The 16,581-nt window shown below is 39.8% G+C and overlaps 1 protein-coding gene across 14 annotated transcripts in view; it reads right to left on the bottom strand.

Annotated features, from left to right (window-relative positions):
* Positions 1-16,581, bottom strand: part of NRXN1 (neurexin 1) — a 1,231,735-nt gene that overhangs the window by 514,233 nt on the left and 700,921 nt on the right. For 9 of the 14 annotated variants that reach the window (XM_075266983.1, XM_075266984.1, XM_075266994.1 and 6 more), the window contains 2 exons: positions 9,396-9,422; positions 7,161-7,280 (listed from right to left, as the gene is read on the bottom strand). In XM_075266983.1, coding sequence (XP_075123084.1) covers positions 7,161-7,280; positions 9,396-9,422 — 147 coding nt within the window. The remainder of the gene's footprint in view (positions 1-7,160; positions 7,281-9,395; positions 9,423-16,581) is intronic. The other 5 variants (XM_075266987.1, XM_075266996.1, XM_075267003.1 and 2 more) reach the window with 1 other exon arrangement.

Here is a 16,581-nt window from a genome sequence, read left to right as displayed (position 1 = left end):
CATTGGAAACAGGTGGCGAGATTCCCAAAACTGCAAAAGTATTCACTTTTTCAATAGGGGTAGGGAAGGGGTTTCCAATTTCGGGCAAGAAAGATAGTAAACGTTTAGAAGTGATACCTTTGTTAACTAACTACAAGATAACAAAATATACTCAAAGTTCCTTCAAGGTAACAAGGTTGACAATTACTGGTGTACTCTATAAAGAGACATGTCCTTCCTTGCCTCTACTCTTGGCACAACATATCCTAATTTGAGTAGGGTGAGATGACCAGGTTTGAAAGAAACCATAAGCTGCCATCCATGAATGAGTTTTATAGCCCAGAGTCTCTTCTGACCCCAGTGCGTAATAAGTAGAGACTAGAGATGAGCAAACAGTGAAATATTCGCTATTCGCTATTCGCTATTCGTTTCGAGTAGCGCCTCAATATTTGACTACTCGATCGAATGTCGAATCCCATTATAGTCTATGGGAAAAAATGCTCGTTTCAGGGGAAACCACTATTCGACTAAAGGAGAGTCACCAGGTCCACGAGTAGTAAGAGAAGAGTGTTTAGGAGGAGCGCTGTGCAGTTGAAGCGCATGGAGCCCATTATAGTCTATGGGGAACGTGTGCTTTAACTGCACAGCGCTTGCAGTTGCACTGATAAAAAGTAAGCTCCCTCATAACAGCAAGTTGCCAGCTCTCCCGACTAGCAAGGACGAGCCTGCTGCAGAACCTTGATTTGCCAAATGCTATACACTATATAGCATTCGGCCAATCAACGCTGGCTCTGAATCGAATATTTACTGCGAATAGCTAGTAGTATTCAATCAAGTAGGAATATTTCGAATACCATAGTACTCGATCGAATACTACTCGCTCATCTCTAGTAGAGACATAAATATAATGAACACTGATACATACTTTCCCTTACCTCACCCAGGCACCCATGTGCTTCTCTTCTGGCCTCTTCTGGAATACATGACATGCCGTGCTTGTGTCAAAGTTTTGTCATGTTGGAGTGTTCCATGTGACTGCTGACGACCAATTACAAGTCCCAGTGATCCCCCAAGGGTCATGATGTCATCCAAGAGTCCTGAAAAGGCTGGAAGACGGCCATGACGGAGTACTGGATACTACGAGGGAGCCCAGGAGAGGGGAGGGATGGTAAATATCAGTGTTTAATATTGTTACATTTCTCTTCGGGAATCTGCTTATACTCTGGGGTCTGAAGAGATTATAATATCAGCACTTCTGGTTTGGGACTAAACTAACACAACTATCAGGCGAACCTCATAGGTACACCTATCTCTATTGGTCACCCAGTGGTTGTGATGCCAGTTACGGACGGTATTAAATGTGTATAGTGAGGATTTGGAATCGGTAGGGGTGGACACATTGATACATTTGATGTTGCAGCCCCAACAGTGAGTGGACCTGTAAGGATGTGTCTATCTTATACTTGTCCTTCTGAGCCAGATCTCTACAGCTGAAAAGGTTATATAGCTAGGAGGTGACGGACCATGCGCTAGCAGATTTCTGGCACAAAATAAATAATGTCTACGTGTCCAACATGAGTTTATGTGAAGTTTCCCGATATCCCAGATATGTCCTTGCTCAGTTTCTCACAAGAGACATTTAAGTAGAAGTCAAGCTGCAGTCTAATGAATTGACTTCTCTCCTACAGAAGAGTTTCCAGGCTCAGAACATACCTCAACATGTAATTTTTCTTCTACAACATGAAGGGTCCTGCAAGACCAAATGTGCCGCACAGTATGTGATGTACATTAATGGAGATTAATGCAGCACATATTTCATGAAAGCATGCGGCATCTCCTCCATTTAGTTCTCTGAGTCATTCATCTTAGTCATTCGTTAATGTCCACAGTCCAGTCTCGTGGCACATAGAGACAAACAACTACACCTAGCAGAGGGAGGGAGGGCAGAAGAGCGGTGGCAATGGGATTTTACCGTAACCTCTAGTGGAATTATAACATTGACAATTTACTCAAAAATGTGATGGCGCAATAAACTGACCTTGGTCAAACTACGCAAAAGGCATGGCATTATATAATGGTACTGTATATGGGAAAGGAAAAACTCAGAGCATGGGTTAGCAACTCTACATATCAATTTTAAGAATTTATGGAGGACTATAGAAACAAATTACCCTCAACTTCTCTGGTCTGATGTTGGATTATTACAAGAATTGGAATAATATAAAATTTGGTATATAAAAACCAAAAAACTTGAGTCTTCAGTAGTTGATATCTTAAAGGTATAGGAAGAGGCCAAGAGCCTCGAAAGCTTGTAATCTGTCATCATTATTAGCTAGCCATTAAAAAAGGTATCGACTACTGAAGACTCTCAAGTTTTTTGGTTTTTATATTCCATATCCATGGCTAACACGGTACAAAAACATACTTTTTCCTTATACCAAAATTTGGTGACAATTATTCCTTTAGAAGATGGTGATCCTAAAGAGGTTTGCCAATGACATTGACTTATTTCCTGCCTAGAGGATCGAGGATAAGCTGTAGAATGGTAGGGGTCTGATTGTTGGGATCATAAGAAAGGGGGTTCTTTGCTCCCCAGTTGAATGGAGCAGTGGTCCTTCTCTCTATTTTTCAATATACTGGTGGAGACAGCCAAGTGCTGTGCCCAACAAACCACTCCCATTCTCACGATAAGGGTCCAATTGGTTGCACCCCAACTGATCTATAACAACAGAGGAAAAAAGGAATTGATCTGTTGCTGAAAAATTTGAGGAGTTTTCACTGTGTACTGGGGCATTGTACAGAGGTCTATACAGTCGCGCACATTGCAAACAATTACTGTGAACCCTCTCCAAATAGCCACCACCTCTTTGAGAAGACCAGCTCCTTACTACGCAGACCACAAGTTTAGTTCATGTTTTCCATGTTAACCATCTTCTTTGTGAAGGCCACCTCTTACAGGGTAAACCATCTGATCATCTCACGTCACTCATCTCGGGATACCTCGAGCTAACTTGAAAGTTAAGGAGGAACCTATCTGAATGTTTGGTACTATATCTCATTGACCTTGATAGAATTATCCCTTTAAAGCTATACTTACATGAAGAACCGTGTGACAACTGCTTTCGTCTTCAATAACAACCGTTCCTAGCTATGGGTTACTTATAACTTTTTAGCAATTTTTTTGTCTTCTAATCTGGCCATAAACTTTTTTGGTTGTCGTCATTTTGCAAGCAAAATAATTTGAGGTTGAATGGTCTAATTTACATCTCCCTCTGCCAAAACCACTAAAAGCTGTCAATGTCATAGTCTTGGAAACACTTTAGAATAATTGTGGTGACAGATGATAAATTGACACTTGAGACATCAGATTTATCTGGAATTTTTCATACCTTGCTTAGAACTTAGCAAGAACAAGATACGGTATGTGCACCTGTAAAGTGACACCTCCAAGATAAAGGTGACATCTTCAGGTGTGGAAGCACCTACTGGTGCTGAAACTGCACTATAACACTAGCTATAGGCAACTCACATCTTGTCACAGAACTTGCTTATTGCATACATTTTTTCTAAACATATTTTTAACTAACGTCTTCTACTTACAGTAACAAGGACTTCTGGTATCTGAGTCAATTGACCAAGAACGGACCTATGTCATACATGTCTTTCATTGACCATAACCCTGACCCATGTAGAAATGTCACTCATTCTTTATCATGTCAAGAATTGTATGATTTCCTAGATTTTATTTTGTTACATCCACTGTAACATTTAACGATTGTGATTTATCACATTATCATTGGGATTCCACTAACAGGTCACTGCCCCGGCTATCAGTCAACTAAACTCAAGATATTTGCCCAGAAAGACGAAACTAAATACCTTGTAACGTAATTACCATATTCCTGGAACGCTATAGCATCAACAGACTGCTGCAATACCAAAAAAAAATCAAAGTCAAGGACATAGAGCGTAGAATATTTTTAATCTTCTTCAAATCCTGACGAGAATATTTAACTCTCGTATTTTAATATTCACGAATGTCTTACTACCATAGTTTAGGGGTTCTCAGAGACTTGCAGATGTTGATAGAATAGAATACAGTATAGATTATGGTATTATAGGGAATACAATTGATACTTATACTATGTCTTATAATCAACAGTTTTTGTAGGATCCCCGACCAAATCTCCAGATCTCCAAATCAGCTGTCGGGAACTAAATTGCTAAATAGTGCAAAGCAAATTTTGAAGACCTACAGTAAGTTGTGTTAGGTCTATGGAGACCCTTGTCCACTTCCTAATCTTGAAGGGATTGCTCAACCAATTAAAATTTTTGAAAACTCCTTGAAAGTTTTGGAAATATTAAGGTAATATTCACATCACTGGTTCCCGGTCACTCTTATTCCAGTTCTTCACGGGTCCCCTGCCAGTCACTATCTCTTGCTCTCCCTTGACACACAGTAAATGTTGCTTAGTTAGTTGCTGGCTGAGATGGGTCACTGATATATCCGGTGATTGTCTGAGCAGCCATTTTATGTGTGTCGAGAGGGACCAATGAAGTGTGGAATGAGAGCAGCAGGGCATCACAGAAAATCATTGTTTCATTATTTTACAACATTGTCAGCAAATTTTCAAAAACCTAATCAGATGGACAATCCCTTTAAGCTCAATAATGTCCTAAAAGCGAACACGTAGCATTAAGAGGTAACATAATAAAACAGTGTCAATCATGATTTGGCCCAAACTCAATTGTTTTTGCTGACATTGTAACATTTTGTTTGAAAATTACATTTTTTTTTTTTTTACAAACATGATGGATGCTTCAAAAGAAATGATTCCAACCATGGATAGTCCTGGGAGCAGAATCCTCACACCTGACAGCTCCATTCATCTTCTTTATAGTAAATGCCCATGTGTCTTATCTTTGTAGAGGTTAGTGCCATGTTTTCTCCTACAGAGCTCCAGATCACCTGTAGTTAAACTGAACTTCTCATCTTGTAAGGAAGGGGAAGAATTACTCAGCTGTGTAGTCAGGTCTATTTGTTTTGGATGACTTCTCTTAGAGAACTGAACGAGCAGTTTACAGACTCACATTGTCTATGTGACTGTACACTCACTCCTGAGCCTGTATACTCACTACATGCTTTCAGGACAGCTAAGAAGGGCCAATCAGAGCTGCTTCCCCTTCATTTTAGCAATTGTTGGGGGGCCTCATTATCCAGGACTCCACTATGATATCATATCACTGAAATGACTAGGTTCGCATCTGCACTTCGCGACCATTCGGGGATTCCGACACAAGCAGAATCTTTCTCTCCACAGGGCGCAAACAAACAGGAACCCGTGATAATCTTTTGGGTGCACGGGTTACCAAAGGTATCTGCTTTTTAAGTGGATAGGATTTCCATTTTTCGGGTCTCCAAAGAGCGAAAACCCAAGCTCAGGTGTGGTCCCAGCGTAAGACCAGCAGTAACATTCTACTACACACAAATGTATCACTGAGTTCAATGAGGGATATTACTAACACTATTATATATATAGTCTGAGAGAGAGAGTGCTATGCCCCTCATTCTCCTCCCGATAGTCTGAAGTCTAGCTGTAAGACAACTGGCCGGAGCAGCATCCTCAACTTTTTGCCCTGTTTACAGTCTCAAACAAGTTCTTAAGCCCTATTTAAGCTCCACATCGGCTAAAGATGGAGCAGAAGATTAACTCCTGGGATCTATAAAAAATGAGGGTAATTACAATTGTTTACCTACTTTTAGGATTTTTTAGGGGTATTCCAATTTGTACACTCACCTCTAGGTTTGGCTGGACGTCCAGTAGAGTCTCCATTAGGGTCCCTGGTGTTGGTTGATATTCTGGAACAGTGATGGATCATTTGAATCCCATGGGAGCCAAAAGTCGAGAAGGCTGGGAACCCGAATGGAGACTCTCCACTGGATCCCGGGCCAAGCAGAGAGGTGAGTATTCAGATTTTGTTATCGTTAACCACTGTAGGTGTTAAAAAAATTGAATCACCCTTTAAAAGTGTAAAGAAATTCAGGATACCTTGAGCTGCTGTGGACAAAACATAGCTCTAACCCCCATAGAGATACAATATATCATGAAATTAAAAAGCAGTTTGCAGATTTTTAGATGGACAAATGGACAAATAGTTGAAAGTCAAAACCTAGAAACTTTGTTTTATATTAGCATCCATACACTTAATACTATCTGAATCTTCTTCAGTCAGTGTTACCCCTTTATCTTTTCTATAACAATATACAGCACTATAGATTTGCCTCTCCACTAAACTATCCGTGCACCAACTCATAAACCCACAACTCTTTATTCACACGGTTCTAGACAATGGATCATCCTTCAGATTGAATCTTTTTGAAATGAAAAAATCTGCACTTACCTTTGGAGTTTTCTTCGGGCGCATGTAGTCGGTCTTCATAGAGCAATAACAAAAGCTTGTTCAAACAGCATAGAAATGGATGCAGCGAGTATAGATACGGCATTATACACATTGTATCATTTTCGGCATTCTAAAAATTACTCCAATTTTAAATTCCATAGTCCCAGACCGTTTTAATTTAAAGAACGCAGTATAAAATGTCTAGAAAAAAGTCAAGTCACGTCTCTATAAAGTGAATATTTTCCTTCACCACCTTCTCTTTCAAATTTTAATGTGCCCCTGAGGAAATGGAAAAATGGTTCTGGAAATATGGTTTTAAAATTAAGTTAAAAATTTGAAAAGTAAAAAACATTCTCCAGAGCAGACAAGTGAGATATCATTTCATTTGAATATATTGTTAATAAGTCATCTATAGACTCGCTTTCCCAATTATTTCTCGGTGTAATATTCATAACCTCTAAATTAAAATGCTTAATATTAAGGAATAAACAAGAGACTTATAACCTAAGCCGCACAATAGCCGGGCGACACTATAAAGCCTTGAATTATTTCTATATGCAAATAATCTTAATTTTTGCATTTTTATTCCTACTGTATCTCCATATTTATTCCTATGAGTCAAGGTTGTATTGCTGCCATCCATATATTATAAGCAGTCTACACAGGTTGGTAATTTACTAGCCAATACTATGTAACTATAAGTCACAGACTAGACAGTGGTTTGTGCCTTAAGCTTTGATGCTTTCCAGTACAACAGACGCTTTCCAGATAATACTCACGGTCATTGCACAGAGTTCCGCTAAAGGAGGTCATGCTGCAGTCGCAGTTAAATCCATCCCATTGTTGCAAGCAGACGCCCTGGTTTGCACAGGAGTCCTCTTGACATGTTGTGCTCGGACCTGGAAATGAAATTTAAAAAAATTGGGCTTTCCCTTTGAGTGTCACAAAAACATTTAAAACACATGTTCACGTACAGTAGTTGCCAACATCTCTGTTTCTAGACGGAACCAATGTAGCAACTCTAAGTCTGTTACTGCTACAATGTATATGTTGGATGTGCAAAGGCTAAATCTACATGAAATAGCTTTGTGCTAAAAATATTCAGTTTTCACACTGCCCAGAATATGCAATATATACTGTATACTAATGTGCCTAACATATTGTCTATTGCATCTTCTAACATATTGTCTATTGCATCCTCTCACATATTGTCTATTGCATTCTCTATGCTTTTATTAACTGAATTAAATATAATTATTGTGATTCCGATAAGTTCCAAAGCAATGGAACTGCAAATAGATCATCCATAGATTTTTCCGGATAAAGTTCTGGATTGCCATTTTTAATGAAATTTTTGGGAGAGACATCACTTTATTTGTGTATGTTAGAAATAATTTAGTATTTCCCTGGTTGGACTAAGTATTCCATAAATCTCCACTGTGATTATAGGTCCATGATAGATAAAATATTAGACTATTCTTGTAAAGCCAATAGAGAGTTAGGTAAGGGACCCCCTAGGACTCCATTGCCAAAGGTTCTCCATAGACCCTGAGCTTGCCTTGGGTTGGACCCAGCCATTGCTATATGCAGGAAGGGTATCTTGAACAATGCAAGAAAATACATGGACCTTAAGAGATGTTCATATACAGGGATTCAAAATAAGTGAGACTTTAAGGGGTATTAGATTGAACCTGGGCTTTTGAGTGTTTTTAATAGTGATGCCATCTCTTACTTGAATGGAGGCAGTGCTACTTCTGATTCTACCTGTCCTTATAGCTCTTGGTAATGCAAGGCTGCTTGATTCATTGATCTGTGCGGGGTCCAGGAGATGGACCCCCACTAATAAGATGCTGATGACGTATCCTGTAGCCTAAATCACTGGGGTCCTGCAGTCTGCCCCGTCATGGCAGATGTTGTGTGAAAGAAGGATCGGCCATCTCTATCCCGTATTACAATACATATACTGTATATGCATGACTGAGCTAAGCTTGATTTTTTATGGCATCAGCAGAAATCGGCTATTCTCATGTGTATGGATGGATTTATTTGGGCATAGACTCAATTTTCGTTTTTTTCTTTGAACCTTATGAGATTATATCAAATAAATGTAATGTTGGCTTATAAGGTTTTGTCTGGGAATGGATCACAGTCTGGAGCCTCTTCTAAAGTTACCAGTGGCTGAGCTGCGATCAGGTCACGTGACCAATGAAGGTGATGTCATCGGGGACCATGAAGCAGAAGTGAGGCCAGGGAACTACCTTTGGCACACAGCTGATCTGGTGTGGGGTCCCCGCAGATCTTCAATTAGTGACCTATGCTAAGATTAGATAAAATGTCCTGGAAAACCCCTTTAAACCAAATATTTTGTAGTAAAATATAACACTGAATAGATGTTTTTAGATGTTGGCAAGTATTGATTTCCATGCTTTTCCGATCCCATGTGTTGTTCTGTTTTCTTGTGTATTATTATGTCAGCATGCCCAATGGTGACATAGAAGGGACACACAGGTCTATGCTACCTCGTAACTGGATCATCGTAAAGTACAGAGATTGGAAAGGGGTTGAGTAGGGTTGAGCGATCGGGATCGGAAAAGATCGAATTCCGATCTTTTTTTGGTGGGATCGAGGTCTCACATTAGTTCCCACAATGCTTGGCCACTGGGCAATCATTGTGGGAAAAGCAAATAATATTGTTAGCTTTTCCCACAATGATTGGCCAGTAGCCAAACACTGTGGGAACAAACGTGAGACCTCGATCCCGCCAAAAAAGATCAGGATCGGAATCCGATGTTTTCCGATCCCGATCGCTCAACCTTAGGGTTAATCAGTCACTATACACACATAGTCAAGACTGAAAGCACGTATGCAAACTAGAGGCTAGTGAGGAAGGATCGTATTCAGAAGTTTCATAGGAAAAGAGGGAAGAGTTTATAGAAGAGGAGAATGCACAAATGGAAGGAGTCATCGTGTGCATTGGGTTTTCAGTCTTGGAGAAGACACACATTACAGTCTACCTTGCAAGTCAGCTTTCATCAATGCAACTTTTGAAGGCAAAATAATAGCAAAAAAAAAAAAAAAAAAAGCAAAATATAAAAATGTTAGTAAGCAATAATAAAATGGAAGCAAGCATACATGAAAAAAACACGAACAAAAGCAAAATATTTGTAAGTAACATGCAAGCCTTTAACGAAAGAAATGTCACGTAATATAAACAAATGACAAGTAACGCTCAAGAATCTGAACCAAGACAAATGAGAAAATGGCAATTTGCGAGCGTTTTACTGCAAATATAAAGGTTAATTGAGCTGATGATATGTAATGAAGGAAAATTAAAAGTTTTTCTCTTGATTAGAAATGAGTGCATTAGCAAACTGAATGCATGGTTGCACCCGGACTAGCCATTTGTCATGTTTAGATACTGTGTATTCTACGCTTCTTAACACACATTACCCCCACTCCAATTTCCACTTACAGTGACTGGTTCAATTAAGACCATAACCCATATTAAGGTCACGAATGACCTTTTCAATCAATTATGGAAGAAACACATCCGTACTCCTGTTCTAATGAAGTATCCGCAAGCACGCTTGTCATTTTATTTTCCATTCGGAAGTGGAGATATAAGAGAGAATTTTAAAAGACATTGGGGATGTAAGCGGCCGGGAAGTTTCTATTAAGTAGACATGGCGCGGTTCCCCATTACTGTGTGAAATGTTAGGCGGTGTTGTTGTGTTTAATCAGGGGTGTCTAGTATCCCCAGCAGCGTCCACAGACGGGAATAGGGATTAGTGATATGTGCCAGCCGATAAATATTCATTTCAAGTACAGACATAACAATGCAAACAAAAGCAGTGACTACAATGTATGCAAGTGGTGTGGTATTATTATTATCATTCCAAGTCTCGCATTCTGAAGGTGGCTTATGGTGGGCCAACCAGGGACTGAGTCTTAGGCCAATGCTTCTTTAAGGATATGCTTGGTTGATGTAAACACAATTGTCTGCACCTCTTGGACATAATATAATCTTGGACTTAATATTGTAAATCTTAATTAAAACAAAATAAAATAAAATAATTAATTAATTATTATTAATAATAATAATTATCTAATCTTTCTGCTCTGGCTTGTAGGCAAGTTTTGTCCTGACCAATGACATAAAGCCCTAACCCTGTATTTTTCTAAGGATGTATACAGCACCCATGAGATCATCTGCATATCTCTGCATTATGATAGCCTGGAAGCTCTTGAAGATTTTTTATTATTTTATTAAATTAATTATTAATTATTATTATTATTTCTACTAGTATTTAATTAATTATTTTATTATTAAGATTGTATTAATAGATCATTATTATTATTAGTAGTAGTAGTAGTAGTAGTAGTAGTAGTATTTTCATTAACGTTATCATATCTATATAGGACAAAATAATGTTAGGATTAATCCCATAATATAATATAATAAGTTTGGAGCTCTGTTTCCTATAGAGAAACCCCTCTCATTTCCTTCACATAGGCCTTAGAGTTAAAGCAGTTTTTCTATTTTAGCAATTGTCTCCATAGGATTAGGATTAATTTATAGATTGGTGGTGGTCCAACCACTTAGACCACTATCGATCAGGAGAACAGGGGAGTTATATCAGAGAGCTGGTCAGGCTGTGAGCTGATGGGAGTGCCAGAGATAGCTGAAGTACAGCTCTTGGCTATAGATGTTGCTCCCAATAAAATTAGTGGATTGGTGAGTTTGTTGCCCAACCAACACTCCATTCAGAATGGGGAATAAAACTCTCCGGTTTTCCCAATCACAACAGAGAGGTAGAGCTGGGTGGTCGGTGTGCCAGTGATCTGCAAGATATCGCCCTTCTTATGAATAGAGGACAACTTGTCTTTAAAGCGACTAGTGAATATTTACAAGGTTAACTTCAAGTTTTGGCTCAGACCAATCTTGTTCAGCCCAAAATGGAAGTGCTCTTATTATATTCTGGAGTGTGGAAAATAAAAAGCATGCATACTCACCTTTCCTCACCACTCTGGGGCTCCAATGCAACATAATGTCTTCTTTACTGGTTGTCCTCAACGTGTCCAAGCCTTCCTTGCCTTCAAGCCTCAACCCTGGGTCACCACAGAGACCTCACCACAGAGACCTCTCAGCAGTCACTTAGTTGGATGGTGTCAATGACATGATGCTCCACCAACTTAGTGACACTGATGTAGCAGAAGAAGCCAGAAGATGCATGAAGACATTCAAGAAAGAAGTCCCAGACCCCAGGAGAGGCTACAAAAAGTCAGTATGAGTGTTATATATATACTTCTGCAACAAACTTATGCCATTGACTTTGCACCAGGGCACTAACCTTTGTAGTAAATTATATTTTGTCTCTCCAACAGTTTATAAATGTCTGTGGTCTCTATAGTATCGGGACTACAAGGTGCATGGTTAGGTAGACCACCCCATAGGACCTACCAGCTCTATAGTTCAGAATGTTACTTTATTTCTCCTGCACAATGAGAAGATTCTAAAATGGAAACCTGTGGCTCCTTTCACATAGCTTTGGGAAATTTGCTATACATTTGATTTTGAGAGTCTTTTAATAGATTGGCGTGTGGGAAGTGTTAACGTGTGGGTGACTGTGTTTCCCTCGCACAAAAAGGCACATTACATCCTTTAAACTAACATAGCACATAATGATCAATGGAGCTAAATTAGCTGATCCAAAAACATTTATCTTCCTGCCAGCAGAGAAGGAGAAGTGCGTCGGCATAGAGCAGCTTTTCTCCTCCACCAGGTATTAACGGATAAGGTTCATGCAAATTTCTTTCATAGTCAGGTACAATATTTTCAGAAAATACCGAAGCTACTGTTCTTGGGTTTGAGTTAAAGGAACGGCCTGGATTCTGTCATTTTCTATACTTTCTTATAGCTATTATGAATAGGAAGAGGGAAGTCTGCTTTACTGGAGACAATTGGAGATGAAGGTCAAACATGGAAACGACAAATCTTTGAAGAAGTTGTACTGTATATATGTCATAGCGCCACCATTGCTCCTAGCCTGTGTCTGGTATAGCAGTTTGTCTCCTCGCACATAGGCCAGTAGTAAGTTGCAGTGCTGTGGTTCCAGGTTTGACCACCCATTGCTTTCCACTTCCCACCATGTTCCTATTCTTTACCCCCTTGCTTGTTTACAACACAGTTCTTTCAGAGAGAGGGGGATTCTGCAAAAGGTCTCATTAAACTTTAGAGAAAGAGATGAGACCAATCAAATCTGGGAACCCAAAGCAGTCACATGGTCTTCCTTTATCACCTGCATGCCCTTGAGGCCAAACTACAACACCAGACCTTCCCTCAGTATAAGAGTAGATCTACCTATGGCAAGAAGCTGCAGCATTCAATAACATGACTCCTAGCACATTGATGGCACGGTATTTCATGCAAGCAATGCTCTAAAAGTCATAGTAGTTGTGGCATAGCGATGACAAACTCAACAATGGAAGAGTTACATTTTAAAGGGGTTGTCCATCCAGTAGAGAGTAGACACGGTCACCAAATTCCCACTGTTCCCTTCTACCACTCGGTCCCTGGTGTTCTCAATTTCTTGGTCCCTCTCGACACACTCTACAACAGTAGGTCTCTGGCCATAGTGAGGACACATCTTTGTTAGTAAGTGGCCGAGCGTGCAATCTCAATGTGTCAAGTGGTCACAGGAAGTGGAGACTAACGGTAACTAACAGTGGTGGGAAAGTGAGATGAATGGCAATTCTTATGGGGTTTTTTTTTTATGTTGTGTGCTGTTTTTATTATAAATTTAGTGTAAAACGCTTTACGGAGACCCTTTCAGAACCAAACTCCATGTCATTTTAGATTTTATTTTTTAATCTAACATTTTTATCAACTCGTATGTTGCCTAAACATGTAACCTAAGGCTTTGTTCTCATGTTCGTTGTTGTTTCCATTGGGTACGGTGCCAGATCCAACATACAAAGGGCACCAATGGTACCTGTCAGATTCCACTATATGCGTCTTGTGCCTCTCCGTGGCAAAACCGTTTTTTTTTTTTTTTGTTTGTTTTTTTTTAAACTTGACACAATGTCCGACTTTGTGCCCAGTTTAAAAAAAAAACAAACAAACAAAAAAAAAAAAACCGGTTTCGCTGCAGAGAGGCAGAAGATGCGCACGGGCAGTCACTTTGCAAACCCATTCAAGTGAGTGGGTTGAAAAACTGACCGCCGGGTTTCCATCCCCTGTCCAGTTTCTCGGGGCAGAAGACGGAACCCCACCAGATAGCCTAAATCGGAGTCCGGGCGCAGATGTGAACCGGCCCTTACATTTATTACTGACAAAACTGCTGCTAGGAAATCAAAAATTGTCAGAATCATTAGTTCTGCTTTAGGATATTGTCCATTCCGGGATAGAATCTTTGGCCGTAGTGAACTTTTATTTATTCCATCATGAAAAATACATGTGCATGAATAGTAAATTTAAACGCTCATGACTTTAATTAAAGTAATTATCTTGTTTCATATTTCAAGAATGTGCTTAGAATTAGCAAGCCAGTAGAAGAAAAAATTTTTTTCCAAAAGCCGCTGAACGTTGGCGATCAGTGCGCCGCAACACTGTCAGAAGAGCATAAAAAATAGATTTCCTCTGAAATAACTGTTAAGAAACAGCTTGTTTAATGCAGAACATCTGCCTCTATGAGATCTCTTTGTGAAGTTGGGTGTTTATGATTTCGGAGACCTAGCATTTGAAATAATAATGCCTCATTGGCATAATTACTTGGAGGAAAAAAGTTAGGCCAGCTAAATTATAACCATTAGGAAGAAAATGGCAGAAGGAAATAACAGCTTTTATATGATTAGAAGAGCTTTCCTTCATCCCTGCTTCCAGGACACATGGTAATGTAATGAATGGTGTAAGAATGGTGATCATTTGTCAGATATTTTTTGAGCCCTTGTTGAACTCGAATAACATTTTTCTTGTGCCGCTTGTGGAACACGTTATACATTTTGAGAATTTACTCAATCCTCTGATCTCTATTATTTCCCAGGCTTAAAGAGGACCTTTTACCACCTCCAACAAGTCAGTGAATAGTCACTCCTCCACTGATTCAGGCACAGTTGGAATTTTCTCTCTAGCCCCCACCATTCCTGAACAATCAATGCTGTTAGTTTTGGTGCCTAATATGCTATTGAGTCTCTGTACTGTCAGGTGGGCGGACAGGAGCAGACAAGGGGCGGGGTGTGAATCTGAGCTCTGAAACTGGTGTCCTCTGATTGGAGCTCTAAATCGTCACACCCCCTGTCTGACACCGCCCACGTGACATCACAGAGCTTAAATATCTGGTCAGGCACCAAAACTAACTGCGCTTGTTACTCAGGAATGGTGGGGGCTAGATAGAAAATTCCAACTGTGCTGAAATCAGTGGATCAGTGGTAACAGATGGTAAGAACATGAATTGGTGGAGGAGGTAAAAGGTCCTCTAACTATTTTTTTTCATCTATGTTGTATGTATAATCCTAGCGCCACACATTTATTGACATTTATTATACTACTACACACATTTCTGATATACATGTGTGATAAAAGTCAAAACTTGACCTTTTTTAAGCGCTGTATGCCACTTTTTCAAAAATATAGCACAGGACTTAGCAAAAAGAGTGTCATCTGAGACATTTACTACAATTTACACCAGAATAGGTCTACTTTTTACCTTAAATTTGCACCAGCTCCTAGCTTTGGCACACAGAACGCATAAGAATAGCCAAAAAATATGCAAATACGTCCTACTTAGTGGAAAAGGAAAGCCTGCGTTAGCTTCCAGGCATTGATGTATATGGCACTACCTCTCCAAAGGTGGCACTAGAACAAGTTCCCCTTTATCCACCAAGGAGGACTTGGTTGCATATTCCTTTCCCCAAATCCTTAGAAGGGCATGCATGGACTGGAAAATCCTTGTACAAGATAAGGTGGGCCGGAAAGGCAAAAATAGCCAAAAAACTGCATGTGTGATAGTAGCCATAATAGGAGCAGATGGCCACAAGGGCTCGACTATGGAATTGTTACCCAATGCCACTTTTTTTTTTTTACACCATAAAACCCTTTTAACGGTTGTAGGTTCATTAATTTAAAGGGGTTGCCCAGGAATTTTTAACTTATAGCCTATCCTTAGGATAGACCATTGATATTTAATTGGTGTGGGGGGGGTGGCCCCCGTATGGATCAGCTGTATGGGGCTGCTTACAATGCCTGTTGTATACACAGTATGGAGCTGGAAACAACTGGCTTAGTTGCATTTTATAATGTCTACAGGCCAATACTGCAGCCAAGATCCCATTGACTTCTTAGATTTCATATAATGTATAGGATCTATACACTAAATATCTCTGGCTACAGTATAGCCTTATACGTGGGAATACACACAAGATGTCAGATGACTTCTGCTCGTCTTCCTCTCTTTCCTTGACAGAGATAGAAGAGCTTTACCAGAAGACATGTGAAGGCTTTATGTCTGGAAATAAGAATTGCATGCTGGTTTATTTTTATCTCATAGACAGAGATCAGTGGGGGCAATAGGAATCCACTCAGGTAGAAAATCTATAGATTTAGGGTCATCTCAAAGATTAACTCTATTATGTGGAGACTTAGCCTTTAGTTACAATAAAAAGATAGAGATTTATAATGCAATTCTCCTCGGGGCGACGGTGTGATGTGTTTTTCACTTTTAAGTATATATATCCCAGAAAACGGAGAAAATAAGCAAAAATACAATTCAGCACCGAGTATATTCAGGTCCTGAAATGTATCTCCCGTAAGACTGCCATGTTGTATGAGCACAATGTCCCCCGTAAGCTCGACCTGGCATAGGAGCATCTCCATTATTAAGGCTTGACATCTAGTATGGGCATCCCCAGAAGTTCAAATCAGCTTTACAGGACTTACATAGTGATGACCTCTCCTCAAGATAGGTCATCAGCATATGAATAGTGAGGGTCCGACACCTGGGACCCCCATAGCTCAGTTGGTTGAAGAGGCTGCAGCATTCTGATGAGTACTGTGACCTCTTCACGAAAAATAAGAAACACAGCACCAGAGATATTGTCGGGATTGCAGCTCAGTCCCATTAACGCTGTGCTGTAACATGTGGTTGCACAAGGAACAGGCTGGACCACTCATAAGCAGCCTTTAGTGCTGTACATTATTATATT

The sequence above is a fragment of the Leptodactylus fuscus genome, chromosome 3 (genome assembly GCF_031893055.1).
Source record: "Leptodactylus fuscus isolate aLepFus1 chromosome 3, aLepFus1.hap2, whole genome shotgun sequence".
Lineage (NCBI taxonomy): Eukaryota > Metazoa > Chordata > Amphibia > Anura > Leptodactylidae > Leptodactylus > Leptodactylus fuscus.
This window is presented reverse-complemented; position numbering and strand designations above follow the sequence as displayed.